General features: G+C 43.7%; 1 protein-coding gene across 4 annotated transcripts in view; it reads left to right on the top strand.

The window, feature by feature from the left end:
• Nucleotides 1-726: 726 nt before the first annotated feature.
• Nucleotides 727-13,294, top strand: part of Armh4 (armadillo-like helical domain containing 4) — a 101,073-nt gene continuing 88,505 nt past the window's right edge. For 3 of the 4 annotated variants that reach the window (XM_087586090.1, XM_087586089.1, XM_087586088.1), the window contains exons 1-2: nt 727-830; nt 9,731-11,108. In XM_087586090.1, the coding sequence (XP_087442216.1) occupies nt 822-830; nt 9,731-11,108 (1,387 nt within the window). In that variant the 5' untranslated portion in view covers nt 727-821. The remainder of the gene's footprint in view (nt 831-9,730; nt 11,109-13,294) is intronic. The other variant, NM_001108374.1, reaches the window with a different exon arrangement.

Below are 13,294 nucleotides of genomic sequence, written 5' to 3'. Positions count from 1 at the left end.
ACACACACACACAGAATTTAAAAGGCCATCATGAACAAAGGCTATCATAAGAACCAGAACCAAAGGGGAAGTGCCATGTGATCTGTTTTAAAACTCTCTTCTCTCCATTCACAATTAGAAGAACGAAAAAGAGATACTGAGTTCGTGAAAGGCTTAAAGCCGCAAGGACAACCCTGCCTTATGTCATTATACCAACTGCAGTCCTGAACCTTCAACTTTCTAGGGGTCATCCTAATTTTCAGAGCTCTTGTGCAGTTCTTATGAAGTAATTGATGTGGCACCTTGCTTTGTGTCAGAAAGAACAGTTCTTGCAGATTTTCTCTGATTAGACGCTCCACCAAGCTGCCCACTCTTCCCACAGGGACTACTGTATCTGGGGACTGAGTGTCCCTTGTTTACCAGGCACCAGAGAAATCCCGGCTCTGGTTGGACCAGTGCTCTCTCTACACTCTCTGAAAGTGTAGAGAGAGCTACAGCAGAAGCCCAGGATGTGAAGAGGGGCATTTGGGGACAGGGTTTCTTGAAGGGTCGGTCTCAGAGGAGTGATCCCACTCTGATCCTGCCTGGTGCGGTAGCTGAGTCCACAAAGTTTAAGCTGTAGGGGGCGTGGTGATTTAGTTCGTCACTGCAAGAGAGGCGGGCGTACCTAGCCGCTGGCCAATCCCTAGCCTTAGCTGCAGTCTTATGAATAAACAACAAAACCAAGTGCCCTCCCTCTAGCATCCCAGACAGCCAAGGGAGTGTAGGCGGCCTCTACGTGAGTCGTGGCAGGGATGGCTGGCACTGGCGCTGCCACTTTCCTTCGCGCTCAGCTGTGCTGAATGCTCCAGGTGAGGACAAACCCGGCTTCTGCAAACCTGGCGAGAGGCAGGAGTGGGGCGGGATTCCCGGGCTGCACGGGCTCGCTCTGAGTGGGGCAGCCCTAGGGTGGAGCTCCCTGCACCCTCCCGGAACGCGGTACCCAGGCTCTGACTGAGCAGGGACAGCTCCGGGAGCACTGGACGAATCTTGCAGGCCTGAAAGGGCTTTCAGCACTTACTTGGTCCATCCCAGCCTTGCTGCTTAGTACCTGGGAGCAGCCTTTGTGCAGGAAGAGAGCTTCCAGGCTGGCTGCTTTTGTGTGGACTTGCTCCTTTTGCCCTGCCTTCCCTTGCAGTTCAACCTTGTGAGAGAGAAGTTCCTCAAGACTGTGGTTCATTCCTTTCAAAGCTTGGGTTCCAGTTTCCTGTACCGCTAAGAGCTAGCAATGGAGGAGTGAATGCGGACTGCTGTGGCCTCCCAAAGGGTTCTGCTACTTTACAGAAAACAAAAACAAAAATATTTGAATGTTTGATACAAGGATATCAGGGAGACTTCCTGCTGTCCTGGGTCTCCCAGGACAAGTGAAGGACACTCCCTGAGAACTTAACCTAATTAGAAAAAGGTACTAGGGGTCAAGCTGGGAGAAAACTCTGCAGAGCTTGATACTCAAGCCTGGCACAGAAGCCCAATTTTGAGGTGCTGAGACATAGCATGTGTGTCCCGGTCACTGACAGAGCCCAGCCAATATAGATTCTAATCTTGTGGAAGCTAGAACCCTGGCTAAACGAGGGAGCAGCCAAAACGGGGTTCTCAAGAATTTGGGGCTATCCAAGATGAGACATTCTCTCCTTTCCTTAGAAAGAAATCGTGGGTACCAAATTAAAATTCAGATCTCTCATGGAAGATAGCCAAGAAGGCTGCTTCAAGTGTCCGCAATGTTTTTCTTTACAAGTTTTCCTTTGAAACTTAAGCGGAGTTAAGCCAAGATTAGAAAGCCACCCACAGAGTTCTGAAAGCTTTTCACTGAGGACCGATATATGTGGTCAGAAATCGCATGCCTCCCCCTTTCCTTTTGTGTTTTTATTGATGTCAAGTCTATTAAGCTCCCCCGTGTCTCCTTCAGCTAAGCATCCTCTGAACAGGCAGCCGAAGTCAGCACATCCTTCGCATCATTCAGAAAGAGTCGGAGTCCGGAGGGAGGCTTTGCAGAGTGAGAACGCTGGCTGCTGCTATTGTTCAGAGTTACAAAGCCAGCCTGTTTTGCTCTTAGATGGATACAGTAGAATTTGCTACATCGGCTGTACTAACGAACTACACACGGCTGCAGCCGCCTTACTATTGATTGCAGAACTCCCAAGGCTCACCAAGTCCAAGGTAGCTACGGCAACAGAGCCAATTAGGACAATGTGGATCTGCCTTTGTTTTCTTGAGAGGCTCCTGACTGTACATAGTGGGTCATTGTTGCTGGGCCTTCACACCATGGTCGTTTGACACCACAGAAAGTGTTTTTATGTCAAATGCATGTTCACAGTAGAAATGAGGAAGATGGGCTCCTCTTCTAAGATAAATTTTCACTTGCGAATATCAGGTGTGCATCCTTCCGCATAGCTTAGAAGGTATCTTTATGTTATAGATTTCCTTTCTTAGCATCCCACCCCCCTCTGTTTCTCTTTTCTTCCTTGAGATATGATCTAATGATGTAGCACCAGCTGGTCTGGACTTAGACGTACAGATGAGGCTGTCCTGGGACTAAGAGATGTATGTCTGCCCGTGCCCCTAGTGCTGTGAGTAAAGATATGGGCGGGCCACTACACGTGATGCATTGCTGTTCACGGAGTTTTCCTTCAAAGGTCATCTGAATTTATTCTCCATGATGAAAACTAATTTTTTTTCAATTAAGCTATGTGTGGACAGTGTTATTTTTCACATTGTGTTTAATTATTGGTGATGAGGAAAATCTCTGAAAGTCCCTTCGGCTCCCTGTGAAAGGCCGACTAGTGCCTAGAGATCTTGCCAGACAAACGAGGTTCGTGACTCACAAAGGACAGAAATAAAGTGTTGAATTGGGTCATTGAAAAGAACTGCCTGCTGTGGAAACAATTGCCTCCTGTAGGAAACTGATCAGGCGAGGATTCCGCACTAAAAGTCTGAAAAACGAAGTTAGGTGACAAATAGTGCACAATTGAGTGAGGTTACAGATAGTTCAAATTGCTCTCTGAGGTTTGAGGGACTTGTGTATCAGATCTGTGTTGACGCATCTCCCATCGCATGATGTTTAAGTTTCTTTGGAAGGTTCATATTCCAGCCTGCTGTCATTTTGTTTTCTTGTCCTCCACCCTCTGAGGAAAACAGAATGCATATGATGCTACTGGTGGTGACCATGACGTCTCAGCATGAGTCTGAGTCTTCTTATCTCTATTTTGCCATTTAGTACCTTTGCTGTCATGGCTTGTTCAAGATTCCCAGAGAACTAGCGCATCGTGTGTTAATCGTCAAGGGCAACTTCTCTTACCAAGGATAGGATGATATTCTGAGGGCGAGAAGCATGGGCATGTTGTTTGTTAGCATCATTAAAGACAAAGCTTTGGAAGGAAGCACAGTGCAGTGCAGAACTCACTTGGGGTCTGGAGCCTGGAGAGAGCACTTTGCTGGGGGTTGACCACTCACCCTCTTCTCAGTCAGCACTGGCCTGGACTGCTGTGCTCCTTGGAGAACATAATTCTCTACAGCTACTTCATTCTCCATCATTCCACCGTGATGGACCAGTCTGCTGAAAGAATCATTTGTCATCCCATCTCTAATCTACAGTAAAGGATGGCTGCCGCCCAGATCTTAGAACCAATAGGTAATGTGGTGCCTCAATGCCAAGATCTATAGCTAGATTAATAGAGCCAGAGTTGACTAATGAAATAGTATCGACAAGGAGAACCTTGATGCTTAGGAAAAGATAAGATAAAACAGTGACACATGGATCCATGAGGATCAAGGAAAGCACAAAGTGAAGAGATTATTAAGATACCTAACAAGAACACCAAAGACATGCCCCACCTTCATCAATCAGAGAATCACTGATTGGATTTCTGAAAGATTAGAAGGTTATTAGGAAACAAGTTGACCTGATATTCTCAGTATTCTCAGGCTAGTTACGTATAACTGCTCCTACTTCCCCCATCTCTCTCTCTCTCTCTCTCTCTCTCTCTCTCTCTCTCTCTCTCTCTCTCTCACACACACACACACACACACACAGAGAGAGAGAGAGAGAGAGAGAGAGAGAAAGAGAGAGAGAGAGAGAGAAAGAGAGAGAGAGAGAGAGCCAAAATACAGTTTAAACAAGAACATACACAATTTGTTGGTTCTATTGAATAATCAGCCCAAAGTGGCCAGGTAGGGAGAAAAGCACACAATAAGATGAGGAGAGACTAAATAATGCTGTCAGAAATCCAATGGTAGACAATGGATACCCCATCCTTAAATGATTACTCATAGTTATTCCATGCCACCAGCTATGTACGGATTGCCTCCTCTATCCAGTTGTCATCATTAAAAACTGTAGGAAAAAAAAAAGGAAACTTAAAATACCAATGTGAACATACTAGAGATGCAATCTCATTTGAAGTGAGAAGACTTATAAAGATGATAATTACTGGTAAAGAAGCTGAGAGATAATGGGAAGAGAATGGGCCAGCTTGTGTGTTTGTATCACGTGTTATGTTTTGTTTTCTGATAGCATCTGTTTTCTGATATCCATAGGAAACACGGTCAGGGCTTGATATAGGGTGCAGAGCAGAGCAAACGTCAGGCTAACATGGTGGACACAGAATCAATACGAAGGCTCATGAGTAAAGCTCTTAAGTGGGAGCTTTATCTGCCTGAATATGGGGATTTGCTCGGCCCTGGTGTGAGATTTGGATAGTAGATGTACAGCTGGGGGGTTGGATATTTGGGGACATTACATTCTGTGCCTGGGGAAGAGAGAAGCCAGATGGCAAAGACAAGGATATTGAAGTCTGAAAGGCTCCAAAAGATCAAACAAAGCTACAAGCTATCACAGAAGCAAGCTAATTATCCTCTGTAAACATGTAGCTTTTTCATCTAAAAGGTAATCAGGACCGTGGTAGCACCTACCACATTTTGTGGGATTCAATAAGGTAAATTTGCACCAGGCACTTAACAGCAGTTGGCACAGAGCATTACCCAAGGAGTAGCCACTCTTGATTGATCACTATCATTTTATTCTCAAGAACAAGCCATCTGGGTGGTCTATAATGTATTATAAAGGAGACAGTCTAGACAGATTCACCAATTAGAAGGCAATTAAAATAATGAGCATCTAGTTAGGCAGCAGCCACTCCAAGAGGGATAATAATGGGCAGAGTCCCAGCAGTTAGGACTTGGGATTTCAAAGAGGAAAAAAATGAAGATGAGACTGAAAGTTAGGGGAAAACCAACACTGAGCTTGAGGTAGACCTCAGTGGCCACCAGGCATTGAAAGACAAGGAAAGACCCCATGCAGAACTGGAAGTTTGTCAGTTTGAGTTGCAGACAACATTTTACTGCAGACATTACAGAAATACATCCTCCGGGCCTTGAAGTTCAAGTGTCCATTTGGATAAAAGAGCAACCCCACCTTTCCAGCAGACAAGGGGAATCTACGAGCAGGGATCTTTCCTGTATTTCTCCTCAGTTTTTCCCACAGTATTTCTGTAATTATGAGCCAGTTGTAAGAGCGTTTCTGTGCCTTCAGTATGCTTGGGGCAATGCTCATAGTCTTTTTAAGAATAGACATGAAAATTTAATTTATTCTGTGAGCTCAGTCATAATACATAAAATGTTTAATATGCTGAGTCCCCTATCCTGTCTTTGTTTTGGTAACACACTGAAGTAATAACGGCCTTCATCTCAGCTGGGTACACATCGACCAAGTAACTGTGTAGAAGACCTTGTGTTTCAGTCCTAAGGCTACAGTTGCCAGGTTTGTTTGTTTTGTTTTGTTTTGTTTTTTAAACATTGCTTTTCATGGTCCTTGAAGATTGAGTGTACCGGATTGACAAAGCAGAAGATTCTGGACTGTGTCTATTCAAGATGGTCAAAGATAATGCTTGACAGAACAGCTTATCTGCACACTGCTGGCTGAAATGCAGCAAATCACTCAGACAGCAGCAGAAGCCATCAGTGTGCCTTGATAGCGAGTGACAGACAAAGTGGTATTGATGAGCTCCCTAAGGAATGCTTTTTAATCTAGGTGGAGCAAATATCTGCTGTCTGTTAGGAATTTGGGTAGAGTTCCTGAGAACTAACTAGCATGGAGAGACACAGACAGAGCAGCACCCAAAGGTACAGTGTGAACAGAAACTAAAAGGAGAACAATTTCCTTTTCTTCCTTAAGTATTCTAATGTTTGAGGTAATTTAACCTGCGACACCGATGCTCATAAACACTGACATTTCCCCTCTTCCCTTCTCCCTGCAGAGCAGCCGATAGACAATCCTGGCTTTTCAGCCAAGATCTGCTCAGCATTTCCTCTCTTCTGGGCACTTGGCCACATAGGGGGTATAGTGTAGAGGAAAGAAAGCAAAGGCCTGAGACCACAAAATATGGCCACAGGGTTTGTTCAGGGTTAATATTTGCATCAACCTGTGGTCTGACTTTTCTTCCATAATTTTCTAATGTCATGCAGGTCCCTTTGTTTGATGCTAAACCCCTAAGAGCAGTGATGGGGACCTGCACTGAGCCTGAGAGATGGAGGGATTTGAAGTTCATCTGCTAGTTCCTCTGAGTGTCAGGCAGCCGTTCTTATATCATCTCAGTCTCTCTTAAAGTTTACATGTTGTTTCCAACAGTGGAGAAAAGGAGCATAAGGCCTCAGTACACAGACACAGGAGGCTTGTGGCTCACTCCTACTTTCTCTGAGGTGATTGGATTTAGAAAGCAGGTGGCCAGCTTTTAATCCCAGGAGGTACATCTTCTAGAGAGGAAGCAGAATTCCCTGCACACAGACATTCTATAACTCTAGACATAGATGAAATAAGACCCTGGAGGAGAATTCTGCCTTGGCATGGTGGTTGAGGCTACTTAAACCTTTACATTTTTTTTATCCTTTCCCCTCAACCTGAAGTGTTCATAAAAATTTCCTCTCGGCTCACAAGATTACAAATCATAAAATGTACAGTGCTTCTTCACATGTGTGGCCACCTCCATTCCCTGATGGAGAAAAGCTGAGACTGCAGGAATAGTCTTAGGTTTGTTTTAACTTCATAGTAACCAGACATGAGTCTACAACTGTAGAGGGAGAGGGGATCTTATGGTTTGTTTCCTTAACCCCATGTTTTGTCAAAGGCAGAAGTGAAGAGGTTTACTCACCAGCACATGGCAACTGTTAACAAAAAAAGTCAATTCAGAGATAATTTTCTAATGTGAGTTCATGGACCTCTAAACCCCCAATTCTCAACATTTTGGGCTACTCTGGTTTTTAATTCAGAAGGATAGAATCGTGTAGACTCAGCTTTTACGACGTATCTTTTGTCCGACTCAGGGCCTTGTGCATGCTAAGCAGGAATTCTGTCCCTGAGCCCTAGTCGCAGTCCCTTCCATCATCTATTATGTTTAGTACGATGGCACATTCTTCTTTAGAAAGAAGAACAGACAGCTTCCTGAGTAGATCTGAAATAAATTGGAGATGTCTGTCATTATTATCAGCATTTTTCCTTTAAAATAAATATCATTTCACAATTCAGTTTGTCTACCCAGAAATCCAAAGGGCTCATTGCCCATGGAGATTTTCATTCACAGCCCTCATTTGTCTTTGTTTTAAAGAAGGGAAACTGGGGCACCAGGGCCATCCCTCCATAGGCCCATTTGACCTGGCTAAGGAAGAAGGGACGTTCTAGCACATGTAAAGTAGAATGGCACCTCAAATGTTCATGCGCCTTGGCGTGTGTTTTTTTTCTCTTTTCTCAAATATTTTCTCTGTTTAGAATCACACTATACATAGACAACTTAATATTATTTAAAACTGCTTCAACCCTTGCCATCTAAATGCCATCCCCTTCCACTGCCTAAGGCTCTTGGGGGTGGGGTGGTATGGAGACATGGACAGGCTTAATGCTCCTCCTAGCTTCTCTGGTTTCAGCGTCCTCTGCATGCTGATAACAATCCTCTGCATGGCACTTGATAACACATGGCTTCTCTTCCTATATTTCCCAGAAGCTCTGTGGAGTCAAGATTTGGTACAGCAAACTGTAGAAACCCACTGGCTTAGAGTGCAGCAAATGTTTGTTGCGTTTTTCAGTTATGGATATGGAAAAATTGGATGTTACTCATCCAAGGATTTCTGACCAAAGGGTTCTCAGGAAAGCTTGAGAGGGGTGAGAAGATCAGCTTGCAAGATGGTCACTGGGGGGTACTGGTGTTGGTAGTCCTCAGCTCCTATAGATTCCTTTTTATATATGTTTAAACAATGTAAATATGGTATATTTACAAGAGCAGGCTGATTTCTGTAAATTTGAGGCCAGCCTGGTGTACAAAGTGAGTTTCAAGACAGCCAGGGCTACACTGAGAAACCTTGTCTCAAAAACAAAAAACAAACAAACAAACAAACAAACAAAACCCAAAAAACAACAATAAAACCCAAACAAACAAAAAAGAACAACCAAAAGACTAAATGAGGTAACATGAAAGCTTTGAAACCCTTCAGGGGAGGAAAACCTCATGAATGTGGGCTTCTGTATTTCACAACTTCACAGCATTTGCACATCCTCGGCAATTTAGTTGCTTAGATGTAAGTGAAAGGAGAAATGTAATTTTCATAAAAATGAGTCTTTGAACTTTAGAATCTAATTTCAGGATTTAACCTTTTAGAAAAATAATTTTATAGAATCTTAAATATTTTTTCCTATTTGTGCTGGGGAATTTTCAGTGTTATGAAACCTAATGACCCTCCCAGAACAATAGACAGGCATATTTGTATATCTTTAAACTGAGGGAAGATATGTTATGTGCCTGTAGTTTTAGCTGCAGTGCAACTGTGAATAGTTTGAAGACTAAAATAGATCTAATTATTATAAATCACAGCTAAATAGTAAGAAGTAAAAATGTAAACATTAAAAACCCATATGTTTGTGTGGTCTTAGTACATTTTATGACTCAGATTTTGAAACATGGAGGTTTTGGGTATAATTTTTGTTGCAAATAGTTTGAACACTTAAAAAGTATGTTTCGGCTGGAGATCTTTCACATGCATTTTTAAACTCATGAAATTAACTGATTTTCATTCAGCGTGTTTTATTATTTCTGCTTCCAAAGCATACTTTCTATTCTGACTGCTGTAGCAAAATACCAAAACTTGGGGAGAGGAGGAGAACTGTTAGAAATCCCAGTTAGGAGACCAACGAAAGCCCTCAGATGAACCTCTTACACTTCTAGACACTGTGAAGTCCAAGCTAAGGACGGCAGCTGTGGACGCTGGTTAGGGCCTGGTCCACAGTAACCAAGTGTTTCTGTTCTCATACGTTGGACAGAAGGGAAGGGAATGTCCTAGGACTCTTCCACAGGGACCCTAGTCTTATTCATCAGACTCTATGTTCACCATCCTTATGATAAAACTCACATGAGTCCCAGGGGCACAATCATGCAGATCATGGCGACACACAAGTTCTTTATTTTAATTTGTAACATTAACTTTCCACCTCCTAGACATGGTGATATTTCTACAGTGATTTTCATATACTGTTTTCCAGGCAGTTTTAAGTCAAAACAGCTGAAGAATTAAGCAGGAAAAAGTGAACTGGGTTACCCATGTCTCAAGGGTACAGAGAAATAGAACAGCCATCTCCTACCTCTCTTCTCATCATTGCACGTCTGGTTTGACTTAAAGCATATTATTTACAAAAACACATCCATATGACAGTGTGCTATGCTTTACTTGCCTACAGGACTCAGTTACTGGAATTGTCGACTCCTTCAATCGATTTTCTCCTCCCACTATGAGCAGACCAACTCTGCTGCCCTCCTGTGTGGCTTTCTGCAGCATTCTCTTCCTCACCTTGGCCACAGGATGTCGAGCTTTCCCACAGGTGGAAAGGAGGGAAACATCACACGCTTATGCAGAGAAGGAGCAGCCCCAGAAGATGAACACAGATGACCAAGAAAACATCTCCTTTGCTCCAAAGTACACACCCCAGCAGATGTCCTCTGATGCTCCCATGGGACTCTCTGCAGGACCGTCAGTGACACCATTACATAAAGTATTCTCTGTGAGCAGAGAGAGTCACCTTGCAGGAGCTGGGCTACTGTATGCTACCAGCACTGGTGTTTACTCTTCTGGTGAGCCAGTGGTTTCAACCAGTGACCAAGAGCATAGCCCCAGCCAGCTTGAAAGAATGTCTCCTGAGCACAGCCTTTCCAAGTCCGTATTAACTGTTGCTTCTTCTTCACCTGCTTCTCTGAATCCTGAACAGGAGGAACCCTACAGCAGTTCAAGCACCCAGTCCATGGTACAAGGGATCACAGATGGAGCCCATGGTTTCCTGGAGTATTTAGATAACCAGGTGTTTGCAACTGAAAGTCAGGAAGCAGTTAGCTTAGGAAAGTCACCTCCTTCTTCTATAAATACCAAAGAAACTGAGAACATCAAAGCAGATGCAGCCATGAGAACTACTGCCTTTCCTCATGTTGATTCCACAAGAGAGATGAAGCCTGATAGGGAGAGACCCTCAGAGATGGCAGTTGACAATGTCGAGAGCAATACCACTAAGTATTTGGTGACACTCCCCAAGAATGTCCTGACTATTGAGCCAACAGCTGACAGTGTTTTGGGAAACCCTAAGGTCACAGTGAGTGTCGGTACACCTGACCCAGTTTCTTCTGTCTTCAGCGAGGAGTGGGATGACACCAAATTTGAAAGCATAAATCGAGGGAGGCCCCCAGAGTCAGGAGACAATGCAGAGACTCAAGTGAGAACAGAGCAACCGCATGGAAACTCTGAGAGCTTTGAGGGGACTGAGGAGAGCCCCACTTCCACAGAGGTTGCAAAGGTGGCTCCAGGGCTCCCGGGAGGAGAAACACCCTTGGGAACAACCCTGGTAACTGCACTGGGGGATGAGAGATCAACAGTCCTGACCCATCAGATTTCCTTCACTCCCACGAGTCCTGTAGAAGACCCTGAAGTTTCTACTATGAAGCTGTTCTCAAGTGCAGGAGGTTTCACAGCATCCACCCAGGGGGACAGGACCCAGCTCTCCTCAGAGACTGCAGTTTCTCTGTCTCAATATGAGTCTGTGCCACAGCAGGCCGCAGGAAATGTGCTAAAAGGTAAGGTTAAAAAAAAACCTAAAAAATTAAAATAACAAAATATCTACAAACTTCGTTTAATTTGACCACTTTCAATTTGGATATTTTTCAATTTTTATTTATATTAAAACTTTTTGAGATGGGATCTTGAAAGGTTGCTTTGAGTTCACAGTGTTTCTGCCTTTGCTCCTAACTTCTAGGCATGTGTCTTGTTGCCTTGGTTACATTTCAAATGTTATCTGCTTTCAAGATTTCCCCACTGGAGTTCCCCCTATTCCTTTGCCCCTCCCCCTCTCTCTATGAGAGTGTTTCCCCACCCACCCACTCCCTCCCATCTCCCTGCCCTGGCATGCCTACATGAGAGCATTGAGCCTTCACAGGGCCAAGGGCCTCTCTTCTCACTGACACCCAGTAAAGCCATCCTCTGCTATATATGTGGCTGGAGCCATGGGTCCCTCCATGTGTTCTCTTTGCTTGGTGGTTTAGTCCCTGGGAGCTCTGGGAGGGTCTTGTTGGTTGATATTGTTGTTCTTCCTGTGGGGTTGCAAACCCCTTTAGCTCCTTCAGTCCTTTCTCTAACTCCTCCATTGGAGTCCCCAGTCTCAGTCTGATGGTTGGCTGTGAATATCTGCATCTCTGTTTGTCAGGCTCTGGCAGAACCTCTCAGCAGACAGCTATGTCAGGCTCCTGTCAGTCACTGTATGTTCTGATTTGCCTTGAACTTACAATGTTGTCCAGTTGACCTGAAACTTACAACTATCCTCCTGCCTCTGTTTCCTGAGTGGCCATGTTTTGCTCCACTTGTTTGATTGTTTGTTTTTGCAATAATTTGTTAAGTTTTATTTTATGCTCATTGGTGTTTTAGCTACATGCATGTCTGAGTGAGGGTGTTGGATCCCCTTGAAAAGGACTTACAGGCAGTTGTGAGCTGCCATGTGGATACTGGGAGTTGAACCTGGATCCTCTAAGAGTAGCCAGTGCTCTTGACCACTGAGCCATCTCTCTAAACCCTGTTTTTGCCTGTTAAAGGTGACTTAGAAATAGTTACACATGTTTAAATCAAAGACAGAAGTATTCAAATAAATCATATATGTTCCATAAAAAAAATCATACTCTGTACATAAATCAAGGTCCTCAACTTTGGAGTGAAGTAGTAATTAGTTAGTCCACGCTAAACTCCCCAGCCAGTGGGCAGCTCAGTGGCTGGGCCACTTCTAAACCTTCCCACTGCTAACACACTCTCTCCTCTGATATTCCTGAATTATTACTTCCTAAAACCTCTTTCTATCCTGGCTGCCACAGACCCTGGCCTTCAGCCCTCGTGGGCCATAATTCTAGACTCTTACATCTTGGCAATGTCTCTGTCCCTCTTCTACACTCCTCAGACACAGACCTTCTCTTCTCGGCAATGATGATCTCTTCTCCCTCTTATTTTTGCCCCTTTTATTTTTTGCCCTGCACCCTCAAAGTCCCGCTTATGTCTCCCTACCCAGTCACTGGCCACCAGCAACTTTATTTACCAGTTAGAACCAGCTAAGGGCAGAGACCTACAGTGTCACACAGAGCCGTTGTGAACTCTTGTGTAATGTGGGAAGCCAATTAACATAAGCCATAAACCAACCCGCTACGTGGACTATTTTGCACAGACCCCACTCCTCCTTGGGACATGTAGCCATACGTGAAGATGCTTTCCGTTGCTTCCGGTGAAGCTTACTGCTGACATCTCCTGGGAAGGGACCAGGGATGCTTTAGAACATTCTCCGTCTGCTGCACAGCTTCCAGAAGCATTAGTCTCAACCAATATATCAATAGCATTGCAACCAATGGAGTTTAATGGTTTTCAGATTTTTTGTCATGAAAATATATAAACACCTGTGAAAATATGAAAGAAACGATTACGTGTTTAAATAGTTTAATAATAATATTGGTACTTATTTGGACATCATTGCGAATTATGTGTACATTTTTGACATTCTCACCAAAAATAATTAGGGAAATATCTATCTATTGATTTTAACCACTTTAGTTCTCTGACCTTATGAATCCAAAACTAAGTTGTCTAGTAATAATATGAAAGAAATTAAAAACCATCACTAGGCTTCATTCTGAATTTTCCACTTTTTCCTGGCCTCCATATATTTGAATATCAGAAAGTAAAAACACTAATATCTGCCATTGATGGATTATGCATTTATTGTGTGATTAAT

This window comes from Rattus norvegicus, chromosome 15 (genome assembly GCF_021556685.1).
Source record: "Rattus norvegicus strain SHRSP/BbbUtx chromosome 15, alternate assembly SHRSP_T2T, whole genome shotgun sequence".
NCBI classification, from domain to species: domain Eukaryota; kingdom Metazoa; phylum Chordata; class Mammalia; order Rodentia; family Muridae; genus Rattus; species Rattus norvegicus.
This window is presented reverse-complemented; position numbering and strand designations above follow the sequence as displayed.